At 53.6% G+C, this 12,056-nt stretch overlaps 1 protein-coding gene across 2 annotated transcripts in view; it reads right to left on the bottom strand.

The window, feature by feature from the left end:
- FREM2 (FRAS1 related extracellular matrix 2) overlaps positions 1-12,056 on the bottom strand; it is a 101,024-nt gene that overhangs the window by 32,931 nt on the left and 56,037 nt on the right. For both annotated transcript variants that reach the window (XM_053665564.1, XM_053665565.1), the window contains exon 6: positions 11,767-12,018. In XM_053665564.1, coding sequence (XP_053521539.1) covers positions 11,767-12,018 — 252 coding nt within the window. The remainder of the gene's footprint in view (positions 1-11,766; positions 12,019-12,056) is intronic.

Genomic DNA, 12,056 nt, shown 5'->3' with positions numbered 1-12,056 from the left:
CAGGATATATGAAATACAGTTTAGGCCGAGAGAGGCAGAGGTGGGGACAAGAGGGGCGACAAAAGTCCAAATGTAACTTAACGCAAGATCATTAAAAAACACGAACTTTACATAACAAAAGGACAGTCCACTACGATTATAACCCTGAAATTGTATAGAGCTGTATAAAGCAAAATAGACAAGGTTATAGGAAAATACTGATAAAAATATCTTCCTCCTTTGCTACATATTTCCTACGTACATTTAATTTGCTATACATTGAACATCCCCCCCACATATTTTGTAAATAGGAAAAGAAAAAAAGAAGAAAGCCCCTGGTGAACTTCCTTCTCTCTTTAAAAAATTAGTTCTAAATAATTCTGAAGGGGCCTGTCCCTACTTTTCTTCCAGGAAATACTTTAAATCCACCAGTGACCTTCTGCATAGTCTTTAGGAAGCATTTCTGGAATTTTTGTTGAAAACATAAACTTCAGGTGTGTATTTAAGGGAAAAGTTTGAGAGTATGTATCAGATTAAAGGCGTGCTTTGACATCTCTTTTTCTTGACAACTACAATGTTCTGAGAGAATAAGGAAAAGTCAGCACAAGCCTGGAACGGTGTTAATGTAAGGACAGCGTCTCCCTGAGGTTGCAGCTGAGAGCTCACGGGCGGCCTTTCTGCAGGAAGATGAGGTGGTGAGGGGTCGGCTGCCAGTCAGCTTCACTCCCAAACTCTGCTTTTGTCTTTTTTTTCAGGGCCAATGGAGGTTTTATGCATGTTCTTTATTCCACAGATACTGTTGCGGACCTGCCTCCTAGGAGTGTCGTTTGAAACTCTTCGTTTTCTGTTTCAAGGCTACACGGTATCATCTGACGTAACAAACGGAGGGGAGTGCAGAAAAGTGGTCATTTCACTGATGTCCTGTGTGGTCAGCGCTCTGTTACCTGCCGCAGTGTGTGTGCTCGCTCTACCGTTAACAATAAACACTTCCCTTTTCTTTAGGACAAAACTAGGGCCTAACAACAGATGGTTGAGGTCTCTCTGAGTCATCGAAAAAGTCTGACACAGCGACTCCAAAGTCGAGTTGGAAGGAGACTCGGGAAGGGTGATTTTACAATGGGGCGGATGTCACCTGCCGCTCTGCCCTCGACGCTGCGGCGGCACTAACAGTGAATCCCACCGCGCCCCCTCCCCCGATTCAGCAGACCTTCTCCGTGAACTTCCCGAGGCACACCCTCCCCGAATCACTTTCCAGCGGGTGGTCGTGGACAAGCTACCCCCTGCGCAGGAGTCCCGCTTCTGCACCTGTGAAGGTGGACAGAGTGATGAGACCTCACAGACGTGTGGCGGACGTGGAAGGGCGGCTTCTGTGCAGAATGCCCCCGGCTGGGCTGGCTCCGGATAAACGCTACTCACTATCGAGATTACGTCAGCAGGATACATTCTAATCATGTTATACACAGGGTCCGGCCCTTTTTTATTACAAAGTCATAAGCACGTCATTCTGTAACGTAACAATAGCACACTCAAGCACACCATAGGACATTTCAGGTGGAGTGTTCAAATTAAACCTATAAATCATCACACCCATGTCACCACCCTACCAGCCAGACTCCAGCAGGCGTCACTTCTGCCGGACCCTGGATTCTATTATATATAAAACCGGGTGCAATAATAAACACCAGACAAATAAATGATATCTTGTACACGTGAAAAGAATATTTACTACAGAATGTGTTTGATTAAGAAAAAGATCTGGAAAAAGCTAAAAGCCCCAGGACGAGGGATGACTGAGTATTAGTCACTGGAATGCTATGTGGCTGTCAAAAGAACAAGCAAGTGAAATAAGTATGATATGCATCGTGTGATCATGTAACAATAGCGAACATTGGCGGAGTGTTTTCAATGTGCCTGAGCTGCTCGAAGCACTAATGTACAGGGCACACTAACTTGTGTATAATCGTCACAACCTTCTGAGGGAGGTGATGTCATTGTCCGTTTTGCAGACGAGGAAACTGGAGCCCAGAAGTTCAAGATCAACCAGTAGGTGGGAAGGACGTCAGACTGACCGCCTGTAGAATCCGTGCTACTTGCCACTTCGCTATAGAAATAATTACATCCCATCAAAGCCAAAGGACTGTGTGTGGGGAAGGACACCTCTTACACGCCTGTGACCTCAGAGGAGAGCGTGGGTTTGGTGCGGGAGACGGCGGACACAAGACTGTTCGACGATCCGCAGGAGCTGGTCACCCCCGAGGTGCCTGGCACTTGGTTCTCGGGCGTCTGGTCTGCCCTGGGCAGGTGTGGGCGTCAGACCCCTGGGCTCCCGGGGGTGGAGCTGGGGCACCTTCTCTTTCCTTCCCAGAGACGGTGTGGTTCTTGTGGGTTACGTGCCTAGCCAGCAGCTCCTTCTCTTATTCAACACGCGTGCCCCCCATTATCCTTAGGTTCTTCATTCTTTTTTTGGAAAGAAAACAGCTTCTCCTCCCAAGGGACGAAGAGGAGTTAGAAAACCATCCTGTTTCATCGAAGGTTTGGAAGGTATTATGGTTTCCCCGGGAACTTCTCATGGATAGAACATGCTCCTGAACACACGTGGCTCCTAAAACGCCTGGTGTAACCATTTAAACTTGGGCTTTGTTTTAATGTTTGGAGAATAAAAAGCTCTCCTGTATTATTAAAACAATCAGGTTAAAAAATAAAGCCACACCCCTCCCGGGTGAACAGAGCAGCCCCGAGCTAGGGCTGAGGGGAGGCCGTGGCCGAGCCCCCCCGAGAGAAGGCTGGTAATGACCTTGGGCAGCTAACTAACGGGCTTATGTGGGAAACCTGAGAGCCAGTCCGAGGCTCCTACTGTCCAGATTAATCCCACGTCGGGAAGAAGCTGTTTGGGCTTTAATGGGCTGGACGACATCAAACCGCCGCTGTGTCTGATGTCTGGTCAGCTGGGTCTCACATTGGAGAAGCTCGGCCGGCAGAACTTTCCGGAGCAGTGGCAAAGCCTCTGCCAGTTTCAGAGAAGGGCCTGGGATCATTCAAGAGGCTAAAAGGCACGTATTTTGTTTTTAAAGTTCTGGCAACACACTCGATGTATCGTTTTATACTTGTAGAGGCTTATAGTTTTGTCTGAATTTTTTTTCATACTATAAGATAGGAAGTAGATTGAGACTATTAAGAAGGGGGCCCCGGACGACCTCCCCACTCCCATGCACCGGTCCGCCCACTTACGACGTCTTTACTGAACACCTGCTACGGCCCAGGCACTGTGCTCCGCGCTGGGCGTGGTGCTGAGGGTGGAGGAGCCCTGCTTTTGCCAGGTTCCTGGTGCAGCGGCTGAAACAGAGCCGAGCCCCCGCTGCACGGCTGTGTCCGCAGTGATCACAGCGGCCGCAGAGCAGCTGCGTTCTGAGTGCTCCACACACACGAGCCCCTTTACTCCTCACAACTGTCGCATGAGGTGGGGGCTCTCTCGTAAGACGGGTTCCGAAAGGTGCCCCCTTCCTGCTTGATGAGAGGATGCTGTGGTCGGACCCCCGGTGGCGCGGCTGCCTGAGCAGGCCCTGCCTGGAAGCCCGACAGCATCGAACTGCCTGGAGTGGGCCCCCAAGTTGCAACATTGTATCTGTCTCCTGGAAGTAATCAGTCAAACATCGCCCGCTGACAGTTCATTCGTTCATTCGTCCCCGGGGTTTTCTGGACCAGATCCAGCCCACTAGGCAGACATGCTGACGACACGTGAAAGAACGTCAACACGCACATTCTGCATCAAAGTCCGTTAGCCAGGCTGCGTTCCCTGGGAGGACAGTGACACTCTGCAGAGTGGGTGTGAAGCGCCGCCCCGCCTTCGCCCAACGCTGCGCTGAGCAGATGGTGGGCTGCGCAGGGGACCCGCCCCCAGCCCTCCCGGCCACCACCTGCCCTGCTCACAATCTTATCTCCCGTGTGCTGGATCCCCTTGCAGCCTAAGCGTGGGGAGAACCCCTGGCTTTGTGGCCCTGAAAACGATCCCTCTGAGTAAGTGTGATTCTTTGAAAAAGCAGCAGCAGAAGAAAAGAATGAGCTGGTTGTTGGCACTGTGACTGCCGGGCTTTCTCTTTGTGCCGGGCTTCCTGGGCCGTGGACCAGGCGGTTCGGGAAACACCCTCGGGGGGAGTGGAGGGTGGACACGTCCGGCCCCGTCGCTGTGAAAAGCAAGCCGCTCCCCCCGACAAGGCCTCTCCTCGGCCCCCCCAGGTGCCGGCTAACAGGGCCCTCCCAGCCATGTCCACAATGGAGAGACTGTCACCAACCCAGCGCGGGTGTGACAATGCCGAGCGGTCTGTGTGCCGGCAGCTCCCACGACTCAGTGTGCCCGGCCCTTTGTAGGGACTGGGTCTCCCTGGGACCTGAGCCACACGGGGCGCCCCTTTGAAAGCGCCCACTGCCCAGGGAGGGAGGGGTCTGTGCCTGGCCGTCGTGTCTGTTTGCCTGCGTCCTCTGCAGGTGAAGTCCTGGCTCGAAAGCCTCTGGTCATCGAGTCCACCCACTTGCCACGGTGTCTTTCGCTCTTGCCCCGCAGTAGGGCCGCTCCGTGTAGCGGGGACACACGTCACAACAGGAGACAGAGGGCAGGCGAGTCCCGGGTCTGTTTTACCCCCACGCGGCCCCCCCCCCGCCTGCCCGGCAAGCGTTTCGGATGCTCATGTGCACACACGGTGTTTCCGCGTCTGTGCCGGCGGAATCGAGATCTGCCTCAGAGGAGGGATGACCCACACGCTTTATTTCAGGAGAAGTGCGAAGGGAAGTTTTGTGTCTCTTTTTAAGTGCTTCAAATTGTTACAAATGGCCAGAAGAATCGAGGCGGCTTCAGCGTTGGCTACATTTTCTAACCCAGGGCAGATTCTTGCTGTAGTGTCGGAAGGTTCGCTGGTTTATCGACCGTTGCAACTTGTATCTGCCGCTGGGTAATCTTGTATCTCCGTAGGTCAGTAGCAAGGTTCCTCACATCACAGTAAAAGAAGATTTAGGCCAATTACAAAACGGCGGGTGTATAATGTAAAAACCAGGAGTAGACGGGGAGAAAAGAGATTCAGCGGCTTGCTCCTGTGAGGACAAAGGGCAGCGTTGGGTCCACCTGTGTCCTGTGACCGTGGCCTCTGTGGGAAGAGAACCAGCAAGTTCCCCGTCTCCAACACCGTAAAAGGAGAGGCTGTCATCTGTTTCGTAATGGATTTTAGGAAGCCCGTGTTTTCCACGGCAGATGGCGCGGTGCTGAGATCCACTGAACGGTCACCCTCTGAGGTCACTGTCGTGTTTCCAGACTCCGCGTCCCGCCCGTGGCAGCTTTGGTTCTGCCGCTGCTTCCTTCGCGATTTCTGACGTCGGCGGAAGCGAACGCACCAGCCCCCTGCTGCTGCCGATGGGTGGGACCGTATGATGCTCACAACGCTTGTTAAGAGATCTTTTCTAACCATTCCATCTCTTACGTGTTTCATTTTTATTGCCGTGTATCTTAAAAATCGCAAGCGTACAAACCCTGAAGTCCAGTCTGTGAGCAGTGGCTTCTGATTTATGTGATTTTTAGCGCTCCCGTGGAATCTGTCCGGGACCGAGCCCCGGAGGTTCCCATAAACGCTGTGCTTTCGTGATGACAGAGAAGCACCAGTCACCCTCTGAATCCATGAGATGCTGTTCTTGGCCTGTGGCCACTGGGAGCCAAGCAGCAGGTGCTGCCACAAAAAAGACAAAGCAAACGCAGGCTGGCGTTTGCCCGTGAGGCTGGGCAAGGGGTCGGCCTGGTGCCTCCCTTCGCTGAATGACGTGGGAGGAGCCAGGCTGCTCCTGGTCCAGACGAAGCGCCAGCCCACAGCAGCTCTCTTGGCGGTCCTTCCGTGACATGCGTGCGAAGTTCCACGGCTCGGCACCCGCGCTCTCCACCCTCTCCTCCCTTTCTCCTAGTTCTCGCGCATCCTTCCGGTCTCAGGCGGGGGACGTCGGAGGCAGCACAGACCTCGGTCTCACTCCAGCGACATCACTTCCGCACACGCGGAGACCTGCCGCCCAGGCCCCTGGGGCACCTTCGGGGGCCTTGAACTCAGCACGTTCAAACAGCATTTCTGGGCTTCTCCAACTTCCTTTCCGTAGACGGGTTCTCTGTCCTCACCTCCCGTCACGAACGGCACCTCCATCCTCTGAACCAACTTGTTCGACGTGTTTTTCCAGTTCCCCTCTGCCCCCTCCCTGCGTGGGGCCCAGGTCGGTTTTCCGCAGCAGCGGGCCCTTCCCTCTGCAGCCTCACTTTCCGCTCCGCGTCTCTGCTTCCCTTTTGGGCTTCGGTTCTACTCACTTTCATTGCTATCCAACTGGTGACCTCGAAACACCACTCCAGTGATGTTGTTACTGGGGGTTTTCAGCCAGAAAAGAGGAGCAACGGGCACTAGACGCCGCGTTTAATACACTGGCAGGAGGAGCCTGGCGGCTTCACAACCCGGGGGGCTTCACAACCCGGGGGGCCTCACAACCCGGGGGGCTTCACAACCGGGGGGCCTCACAACCCGGGGGGCCTCACAACCCGGGGGGCTTCACAACCCAGGGGACCTCCCTCCGGGAGGCTGGCACTCCCCCCCGCCCCCCTGCCGGTACCAGACTGGGGGCGGGGCCGGGAAGGCAGAACGTGCTCCATAGAAGTGAGAACGGTGCAGGGGGAGGGGCTGGACCAAAGAGGCCTGACCATCTGCTTTGGGGAGGGAAGGGATTTGTTGGGAGGTGGGCCCACCCAAAGCATGTAAACGTTTGGGAAGTAGATGGTCATTTGGAGAAAGCGCCTGGTCCACCCCACACCCAGAACTAATACAGTCCCAGGGAAATAAAGAATCTCTCTGGCTGGTGTAGCTCAGTGCATTGAGTGCGGGCCTGCGAACCAGACAATCGTGGTTCGATTCCCAGTCAGGGCACATACCGGGGTAGGCTGGTTCCCTGCAGGCCAGTTCCCAGCAGGGGATGCATGAAAGGCAACCATACATTGATGTTTCTCTCCCTCTCTCCTTCCCTTCCCCTCTAAAGATAAATAAATAAAATCTTAAAAAAAAAAAAAAAGAATCTCTCTCTTTCTCTCAGGGCCTTGAAAAACTCTGTGCAGTAAGCAGTCCGGGTAGCAACGTTATTCCGTTTCAGGTGCGGAAAGCAGGGAGAAAAGGGCTGGGCAAGAGTCCTGGACCAGAAAGTAGCAAAAGTGTAGCTACAGCCCCGGTCTCCTAACATCCAACCCAGACAGCCGGGCACTCAGTCTTTCTGAGAAAAGGCGACCTGGCCAGACTGGTTTGCGCCCTGCTCCCCAAAGCCAGCCTCGCTCTCCCGGCCCCAGAACGCTCTGCCGTGCTCTCCAGCCACCTAAACCCTCTCTGCCCCTTGAAGCCTTTCATCCCGTTCGTTCCTCTTCCGACTCACAGAGCGATCACACCGCTGTCTTCTTGCCCCCTCCCCACCGTTTCACACGGTGGAACACATTGCTCTTCTTTAACCTTCTGTGCTTAGCTTTCTCCTTCTGAGTAGATTTTAAGCGCCCTGGCTGATGTCTCAAATGTCTTCGCAGTCCGCACCTACCACTTAGTAGGTGCACAGCAGACACTGGCCGTGGGGTGTGCGTGGTGCGTGGAGGTTTTTTAAATGGCTGGCGTCTCACATGCCCAGCCTCACTCCATTTCATTTCTGTGACTGCCGTGGTATCCACACCATTACTTTTAATGCCCTTCCCACGTGGAAAACCGGGTATAGTGTCCATCATGCCCTGAACTCTCGGTCGCCCTGAGCGCCGCTGACTCCCAGTGAACCCTCGCTCTCGCCACCATCTCAACAGCCCGTGGGCGGCTGCCCTGCTGAAATTCGTTCAACGGCCGGAATCTCACTTCTCCATTTCCCGATTTTTAATGTTGCTCCAACTCGAGCAGACTAAATACAAAATGTAATTTTGTATTTGGCCCTTCCTCACAAGGACTGGCCTGCCGGGAGTTAACTTCTGGCTTTGCTTTGCACACCACACCGCAGGTTGCCTTCCCACCCGCTTTTCTGATGTAAATGAGCTTGTGCTGAAATGAGTCCCGTTCACAGGCAGGACTTCAGGCCGCCCTCCCTCCCCCATTCAGAAGGTAACTTTTCCAGGGTGGTCAAGGAAGAAGCCTCTTTAGCCAAAACCCTCACGGGCAGTCACACAAAGCTGGTTTCTGCTTCAGTATTTCTTAATTAACCTCCAAGGACAGACAGCACAGATTAGTGAAATATTACTAGCACTGACTTAATACTCTTCCTCATAAACGAACACCCTAGTATTAAATTGTGGCCTTTATGGGGGCACCGAAGACCAAAGGCCCTAGTGAAGGGTCCGTAGGTCATCAGCACAGAACACGGCACGGTTCTCCTCTCAGTGTGTTGCTGCCTGTGGCTCTTGCTAAATCCCTTTCAAACACAGAAAAGATTTGAGCTGTTTCTTAAAGACGGGGCACAGATTTCCCAGGACACACGTCTGTACTTCAAGTCCTCGCTTTACTCTCCTACTGCTGAGGTTTGGTGGGTGCAGAGAAAGCGGCTGGTCCCCACCTGAGATCTTCGGACGCTTGCACCTAAGATAAGTCAGCCCAGCCTGGGGTCGTCCACCCCGTGGGCACCGAAAAGTCACCTTCGAATTTTGCTGAGGAGTGATCTAGCTTTGGAGAACCAATCAACTTAAAAAAAACCAGTTTCTGTAAGTTACACTGTTACAAGGCTTCACCTCTTGGTTGGTTGCTGTGTCCTCGGTGCCCCCACCCCCACGCACGGAACAAAACGACCCGGCGACCAGCGCCGGAGAGGCATGTGGGGGTTTCAGCCACCTGGGGAGCAGGCTTGAACACCCCCTCTCCAATTCTGCACCTCCCGGTGACTGAGACACTGAGATGACGCCCCTGTGCCGACGCTGACCTGCACTGGGCCATTCTCTTCTGGGTTCTACGCCCCGGGCTTCCCTTCAGTTGATAATCGGAAGGTTCGCCGGAGCCGAGTGACGAAGCGCATTTACTCTGCGCACAGTAGGCCTGCACCCGGGACGCACGCCCACAGCTTCACACCTGTGTGACCTCCAGCAGTGTCCTCGGCGCCTCTCCGTCCAGTTTTCCCATCCGGCAGATGAAGGAGATGACCTCTACTCCACGGAGTTGTCTGGAGGCTTAACTGGACACCTCACGTCAAGTCCTTGGCACATGGTAAGCGCTCCAAGGTGACCGCCGTTCGTAGAGCGTCTGTCTTGTTGCTCAAGAATGGAATCTGGCTTCCTCCGCACGCACTGGCCGTTTTTCTCCACGACGGACGTGTGAACACCTGCACAGACACCCTTCCTGGGCGGCCGCGGTGCTTCCGTGGATAAACTGGGCGCGCGACAGGCCGGCCACCATCGGACGATGTCAACTTCCACAACGAAAAAGCGCAGGTAGAATCACCACCTCATTTTACTCACGGAAACGGCGCTTTAGAGACATTAACAAAACTTGACCAAAACGCTGGTAACACGTGTTGGCGAGAACAGGGAGTGAAGGGAGCCCCTGCGCACTGGTGAAGAACCGGAAACACTAATTCGGAAACGCACACGCACCCTGTGACCACTGCGGCGTCGATTACAACCACTGGTGGGCGGCGGGACGAAGACGAGGCCGGGCCTGTGTTCAATGGGACACGACCTGGCCAGACAAAAGGGTGAAACCTTGCCGCTTACAGCCACACAGATGCACCCAGAGGGCGTTACGGCAAGTGAAATAGGCCAGAGGAGGCACATGAGAGATGACTTCACTTACCCACGGGACGTGAAAAATAAAGTCAATGAATAAGCCAGACAGAATCAAATCCGCAGACGGACCCAAAGAGGATGGGGGGTGCTTGGGTGAGGATGGGATTAACTCACACCAGTGGCCAGTTACAGGGACGGAGGGTGTAATTCCAGGTCTCGGGGACATCGTCAATAACGCGGTGATAACTCTGCGTGGTGTCGGGGGCGCTAGACTTTCGGGGCTCCGCTCGGTAAGGGACACACAACTAAGACCCAGCAATCCCACCTCTGGAACTACTTGAAGGACGCAAAGCTGACCCAGGCTCACGGCGCTGTCTTTACAAAGGCCATGACGTGGGAACAACCGAAGTGTCCACGGGGGGGGGGGGGGTTAAAAAGCGCGGCACGTACGTACGACGGGATGCTGTTCGGTAAGAGATTCACGGAACTCCTTCTAATGGCGGCGGCAGGGATGGACCTGCAGGGCACGATGCCCAGTGAAGTAAGACTGGGAAAGACGATGCCCGATGATCGCGCTTGTACGTGGCATCTAAACAGGAAGAACAGCCGATAAACACGGAGGGGAGTGGGTGGTTCCCCGAGGCAGGGGCCGGGGGTGGGCGCCGTGGGGGAAGCAGGTTAAAGGCACAAATTTCTGGCTATAAAACAAGCCCTGGGAATGCGCAGGCTGCGTGGAGGCTGTGAGTTAGTAACACTGTTTCACATGTTGCTAAGTTGCTGGTCCTTGCCAATAATATTTAACAGTTACTAAATCCTAGAGGTTCTCTTCATAAGTAAAAAAAGGATTTTTGGAGCTCTGCGCTGATGGACAGGAACCAGACTTAAGTGGGAGAACATCAAATCGATTCACTTCAATACACACTTCTGCTGTGATTTTATTTTTCCCCATCTGCATCCCACAGTAATCACTGGGGAAGATTTTCCCCCAACAAAACAAACTGAAACGAAGTCATCATTAATTCTATTTTAAGTCTTAAAATGAGATCTACCTGTATCTTTTCATCCCGACAGAAGTAGAAGGGGGCCCAGAGGAGCCTGAGGGGACCGTCGGTTCTGTCTGGGCTGCCCCGCCAAATGCTGGCTTACTTTCTGGAAGCAACTGGACTTAAAACAAAACTTCTGTGTTTACCTACATCTAAAATGGAATTGTTTTACTAAATGAAACACTAAAGCAACATTTAAATATACTCGACCATGCTGGGTATAATCTACGTTAAGGTAAAAACTTCCCGAGTTTTAAGGTGATTTCAGGTGACAGTCTTTTGACCTTCGTCCAGCTTTTCCTGAACCAAAGTCGCATCACACCAGCTCCTCCCTCTGACCCTCCGTGTGGAACATTCCAGAGGGAGGAGGAAGACGTCGGTGTCCTGGGCCCTCCTGTCCGCTGGCTGCTCTCACTTCTCCCTCCAGATCTGTGGCCACCTTCCTTCCTGCTCCTTCCTTCTCCCCGCTCCCGAGAAGGAGCGAACCAGTTTCCTGAACTGGGAAGACCGTCGAGTGCAGGGATCACGGGGCGGAAATTTCCCTTCCCCCGGAAGAGTGGCCTCCCTCACCCCTCGTTTTGGGAGCACAGAGATGCCTGTTAAACTGACTTTTCCATAAATGTATGACCTGTCTAGTTATTCACTGCACAGCCTGTCTGATGCCTTTCTTTGAAAAGTGAGTTCTGAGATTTAACTGACAAAAAAAAAAACAAAAGCTTTGAGAGCAAAACAAAACAAACAAAAAGATTTAATTGATCCAAATTGCTTCAATTCTGCACCATGAAATTTTAAAAGTTTCATCAGCTGATGGTAAACGGCATCACCCAGAGGGAGAGACCGCACAGGCGTGATGTCTGCCCTTTAAAAACATTAAATTAAGACACATTGTTGGGTGCAGCCTGTGTGAGACTCATCATACGCTGCCGTCCAGCGTGGAGTCAGTCCGCACGGGGCCGTCTCGCCCGCGGCCGCGCCGGCTGCCTGGGAAGCCTCTGCAGGGGAACCGGTACTTACCGTCATCTCTGTCGGGGACAATGGTCACCCGAGTCCCCGGGAACTCGGACCCGAGTCTCCCGCCCATGGGCGTGCTCAGAAGGACCTGGAAGGCCTCCTCCTCCTCATACAGGGAGTCATCGATGACCACGACCCGGCACGCCTTCTCGCGCTCGTCCTTGTCAAAGCGGATGACGCTGGTGTGGTCCTCGGGCCTGGAGATGTAGTCGGAGTAGGACAGCACCGAGGTGGGCACGGTGCCGCTCGCCGAGCCTGGATGCAGGGAGAGGGTGACAGTGTTTGACCCTGAC

The sequence above is a fragment of the Artibeus jamaicensis genome, unplaced genomic scaffold (assembly GCF_021234435.1).
Source record: "Artibeus jamaicensis isolate MK-2021 breed Jamaican fruit bat unplaced genomic scaffold, CSHL_Jam_final contig_415, whole genome shotgun sequence".
NCBI classification, from domain to species: Eukaryota; Metazoa; Chordata; class Mammalia; order Chiroptera; family Phyllostomidae; genus Artibeus; species Artibeus jamaicensis.
Note: the sequence above shows the minus strand (reverse complement) of the source record. Positions and strands in the feature narration are given on the sequence as shown.